The 5461-nt window shown below is 30.5% G+C and overlaps 1 protein-coding gene across 1 annotated transcript; it reads left to right on the forward strand.

Moving 5' to 3' along the window:
* Positions 1-1725: 1725 nt before the first annotated feature.
* On the forward strand, positions 1726-3131 carry LOC107959835 (zinc finger MYM-type protein 1-like). Its single transcript, XM_016895986.2, has 2 exons — positions 1726-2049; positions 2733-3131. Exons 1-2 carry the CDS (start codon positions 1726-1728, stop codon positions 3129-3131), a joined length of 723 nt encoding a protein of 240 aa, XP_016751475.2.
* Positions 3132-5461: the final 2330 nt, after the last annotated feature.

The raw sequence follows: 5461 nt of genomic DNA on the forward strand, positions 1-5461 counted from the left end.
CATACTTTGGAGAAATTACAATTTTCCACCTAAACTTTTGCATAATTACAAGTTAGCCCCTAGGCTTGTAAAATGAAATGTGTTCATTTTCTTTGATACCCAAGCCCAGCCAAACTTATATCATACTCATATCAGCTCGTATTTTCTTTCAAATTAGATTTTTAACCACCCATTTTACAACTTTTACAAAATGGTCCTTTTTAGGTGTTTTCATGAAAAACCACTTAATAAAAGATGTTTATCATGCATCAAACTTTCATATTCCTCATTAAACACCAAAATACATGCACGTCACGCATGTGTAAGTTTTTGAATATGAAATCTAGCTCAAAATAATGGTGGAAATATCTAGATCATGCTTTAAAGATCTCAAAAACATAAAGAACATTAAAAACAGGGCTAGGGTGTACTTACAATCGAGCTTGAAAGGATGAATAAAACCTTAGCTATGGCTCCTTGAGAATTTCAGCTAAGGAGGGAGGAAGATGGACACAATTTTGACTTATTTTTCCCTTTTTATTCTTTTATTAACCAAATGACAAAAATGCCCTTAAGGCCTTTCTTTCAAAATTTTCCTATTCATGCCCATTTTTGTCTATAGAAATAGAAATTGGGAAAATTACTAACTAAGGAACTCTAATTAACAATCCATGGAAATTTCATGCTTAAAGCTTCTAGAACTCACATTTTGCAACTTTTGCAATTTAGTTCTAGATATCAAATTAGATACTTTATCAATAGAATTTCTTCATGAAAATTTGACACAAGCATGAAATCATATCATAGACCTCACAAGAATCATAAAATAATTATTTCTACTTCAGATTCGTGGTCTTGAAACCACTATTCTGACTACACCCTAATTCAGAATGTTACAGAACCTGGGTTACCTAAGCAAATATACGAGTATCCGGTTAATATGCGTGATGAAATTCGAAGAGCTTATTAAGGCTGGACTATATTAACCTATACTTTCAAAATATCCTACTTCCAATTGTAAAAGCATCCTCGTTATTTTCAACCATCATGGTTTAAATAATTTTCCTGGCTAGAATATTCACCTTCCAAAGATGCAATATTTTGTTTGTCTTGTTTTCTTTTTAGTAAAAATCCAAGTAGTCATTTTGGATCAACTGCATTTGCTCATAGTAGCTTTAGTAATTGGAAAAAGGTGCACGATGGATGCAATTGTGCTTTTTTGACACATACGGGAAAATATCTAAATTCACTGCATAACAATGCACAACGAGCTTATGTGGAGTTAATGAATCAAGCTCAACATATTGAAGTATCACTTGATAGACAAGCAACATAACAAATTGCATCTAATCATCTACGTCTAAAAACTAGTATAGATGTTGTTCAATGGTTTTCATTTCAAACGTGTGCTTTTAAGGGTCATGATGAAAGCTCAAGATCAAAAAATCGTGGGAATTTTCTGGAATTGTTCTCACCATTAGCGTCATATGACGAGAAAGTTGAACATGTTTTGAAAGGTGCTCCACAAAATGCTAGTTATACTTCTTCAACAATACAAAAAAAGAGAATTGTAAATTTATGCTAGTAGAGTTCGTAATGTAATTCGTGAAGAAATTAGTGACAGAAAGTTCAGCATTATTGTGGATGAAGTGAGAGACGAGTCAAAAAAAAGAGCAAATGGTAATTATTTTGATATTTGTTAATAAACAAGGACAAGTAAAAGAATGATTTTTTGATATAGTCTATATGAAAGATACTGCATCATTGACTTTGAAGAATGTGATTTTTAATGTTCTCTTGCAACATAGTTTTGACATACAAAATATTCGAGGTCAAGGCTATGATGGACCAACCAATATGCTTGGGGAATTTAACCGCTTGCAAACTTTGATTTTGAATGATTGTCGATATGCTTATTATGTTAACTGTTTTGCTCACTATCTTCAGTTAGCATTGGTTGTAGCTGCTAGAGAAGTGGTTGAAGTGCACCAATTCTTTAAAGACTTGTTTGATATTGTTAATGTTGCTTCAGCTTCTTCCAAACAACACGATGAATTACAAAAGGCCCAAGTAGCTGAAATAACTCATTTTTATCCATCAATGAGTTAACAACTGGAACATGAATAAATCAGATTTGCACTTTACAATGTCCTGACGAGACTTGATGGAGTTCCCATTTAAATTCAATTACTAGTTTACTGAATATGTACAATGCTACTAGCACAGTTCTTGAAAATATAAAAAATATCGCTTCTAACTATTCTCAGCGAAAAGATGCTTATAACGCATATAATAGATTGAGATCTTTTGAGTTTATTTTTATTTTGCATATGATGAAAGAAGTTTTAGGGGTTACTGACAACCTTTTTCAAGCTTTTCAACGTCGTTTTCAAAATATATTAAATGCCATTAGTCTAATTTTGACAACAAAAGATTTAATTCAAAAGTTGAGAGATGATGGACTGAAAGAATTATTGAAAAAATGTGATATTTTTTTTTGTGAAACTTGGGAGTTGAATTTTCCTGATATGAATGCTCAATACATTGTTAGTCGTAGTCGCAACAAGAAGGAATATGTTATAGTGGAGCATCATTATCAAGTGGATATATTTTTTTTGCTACAATAGATACTCAGTTGCAAGAATTGAAGGGCAGGTTTAATGAACATGTTGTCGAGCTTCTTATTCTTACTATAGCTTTAGATCCTTTCAAGTTATTTAATATTGATAAAGTTTTCATTTTTTGTAAACAAGTTCTATCTAGAAGATTTTTCCCAACAAGAGGAAGAGCGTATCCTATATGAGTTGAAGCATTATGAACTTGATGTATGTAAGCATCCTGATTTGAGAAAAATATCAACACTTTCTGAACTTTGTAGAAGCTTAGTTGAGAGTGGAAAGTCAGTCATGTACCCACTCATTGATAGGTTGATTCGTCTTATATTGACTCTTCCAGTTTCAACAGCATTCGCAGAACGTGTTTTTTCTGCTATGAAGATTGTGAAGACTCGACTTCACAGCAAGATGGAAGATGATTTTTTAAGAAGTTCTTTTATTGTGTACATTGAGAAAGAATTTGTAGAAAAATTTGATGTAAACAAAACAATTGATGATTTTAGTGAGGTCAAGGATCGAAGAGTGCAATTGAAATAAATTTTAAAATTTCTTTCTAGTTTATTTTTATTTATTAAATTTATTATTGTTCATTATCTTGGCCCCCCTCTTGAAATTTATTGGCTTCGCCCTTGATCTATTGTGTATTGTCCTCAATGAGTTTTATACGCCAAGCAAAATGAAAACAAATATTGGCTCGGTGATTATCTAATATTTAACTAATACTAAGTGATATTACGTTGTTGGATCGAAATATGAAAAGATAACTTATATTAATAGATAATCTAAACATGTCATTAGTCTAATAAAAAACAATCAAATTGGTTGATAGACTAATATGTTATTTATCAAGTTCAATTGGGGAAATACATTAGCTTGGGTACTAGAGCGGATGACTCATAGATGTGACTGACTGAATTAACAGTACATCGGACATGACCCAAGTATAATAGATCCTAGATTCACTTATGGATTTATTCACTTGTGACGTAATTTAAGTTTCTTCAAATTATTATTTGATTAATTATAATTAAATAATTGAAGTCTGAAAATGAAATTAAATTAATTAAGTCATTATGAATTTTTTGAATAAGGAAATAAATATTTTTCTCACAAATTCTATAACGGTAAAGTTGTTATGACTTTAACAGAATTAAAATTGACTTAAGACAATTATTTAATTGCGAAATTAATTTAGATAATTTAATTAATTTCTTAAATAAATAAAATTTTGGGCAATCGAAAATAAATATTGGGTTAGATATTGGGCAAAGAAACACATATAATTGGACCCAATATGTCCTTATGTAATACAAGGGGCAACAACCTTAGTAATTTTACAAGGGTGTCGCTACCCCTCTCTCTACTCAACTTAGAGTAAAAATGTGTTTTCTATTAAAATATTATTATTTTAATCAGAATTTACTCAAACAGAACTCTTATACTTATCTCTATAGACTATCGATTAACCAAATTACACACGTCATGCATTGTTATTCTGCCAAAAAGTAGTGGTAATTTATTTACAAAAGAATAAATTATATTTTCTAGGAATATAAAAAAGTTATTTGTCTAGAGAGAGAATTTAGTTTCCTACTGAAAGTAAATAAAAGTTTTTGTTTTGTGACTTGGTTTGTGTTGCTGAAGCCCACATTCGAGGAAATTCATGGTTTGAGGATAGAAAAGAAGGTCGTTTGACCGAAAGTCAGGATCCAATTTAGTTAGCCTTGCACAAAGCACATGTATATCACGATTTAAGTTTATTGCTATAAATAACACAACGAGCTTGGTTTAAGAAATTTTTTTAAACTTCCACTGTACCTAAAATAATTGGTTTCTTAACTGGTTTTTCTAACATTTCACTCATCATCTCTATCATCTAAGAGTTAGGGTTTGAACCCAAGTGAGAGATTAAAGTTGTTAGGAGTGAGAAAAGTTTGTCTATGGTATGAGTTTATAGTTTTCATCTCATACATGCATAATCTCATGTTTATTGCAAGCTATTGAGTTATTAAGCCATATTAATGGCCATTTAATAATTATGAGTTAATGGGTATTTATTTCTTATGAAAGAATTTGAAGATGAGCCAAAGAATTCAAGTAAGGGAAAGGAGAAATTAGTGGATTGAGGTGAAACAAAGCTTCTACAATAACTTTTGAATATTTTGTAGTAAGATATATGAAAAAAAATCTATTAAAATGCTTATCTTAAAATTATGTTGATTTTAATTTACTTATTCTTATTGATTTTAATATGTTATTGTATATTATTGTTCAAATGTTTATCAAAATGTGATTTCAAACATGTTATTAAAAGTTCAACTATGTTGAATGATGTTAAAATCGAATAATGGTATGAAATCTATTTCGTAAATGGTTTTTTTTATTGAAGTCTCTTTATTAAAATGTAAATGAAGCTTTGAAATTTAATCTTGTTGCATAATTGTTAGATCTGGTGCCTTAAGTGCAGTATTTTCATCTATGTACACTTTTATTTTTTGAAAAAAATGGTTTTAATAAAAATATACATTAATTACATCAACTCACACCATAACTGGATGGCGTGTTTGTATCGATTATAGGAAACTCAATGATGCCACCCGAAAGGATCACTTTCCCTTACCATCCATTGACCAAATGTTAGATAGGCTAGCAGGGAAAGAGTATTATTGTTTCCCTTACCACTCTCTCTCGATTCCCAAGCCCGATTCTACTAACCCCCAACTTTTAGGATGTTACATTTATCTTGTTATACGAGATCAAAGAATCATTGTAACAGCTCGATTTTGGGCCTAGTCGGAACAGTAGTTTCGAAACCACTATTCTAAAGTCAGAGAAATTATTTTAATATTATTTTATGTATGATGGCA

This window comes from Gossypium hirsutum, chromosome A11 (assembly GCF_007990345.1).
Source record: "Gossypium hirsutum isolate 1008001.06 chromosome A11, Gossypium_hirsutum_v2.1, whole genome shotgun sequence".
Lineage (NCBI taxonomy): Eukaryota > Viridiplantae > Streptophyta > Magnoliopsida > Malvales > Malvaceae > Gossypium > Gossypium hirsutum.

Bases quoted from the DNA above. Each gene is read 5' to 3' on its own strand.
- LOC107959835 (XM_016895986.2), top strand. From the start codon at position 1,726: ATGAAAGATACTGCATCATTGACTTTGAAGAATGTGATTTTTAATGTT. The intron at 2,050-2,732 runs GTAGCTGAAATA...TTTGTAAACAAG, and splicing joins ATGAATTACAAAAGGCCCAA to TTCTATCTAGAAGATTTTTC.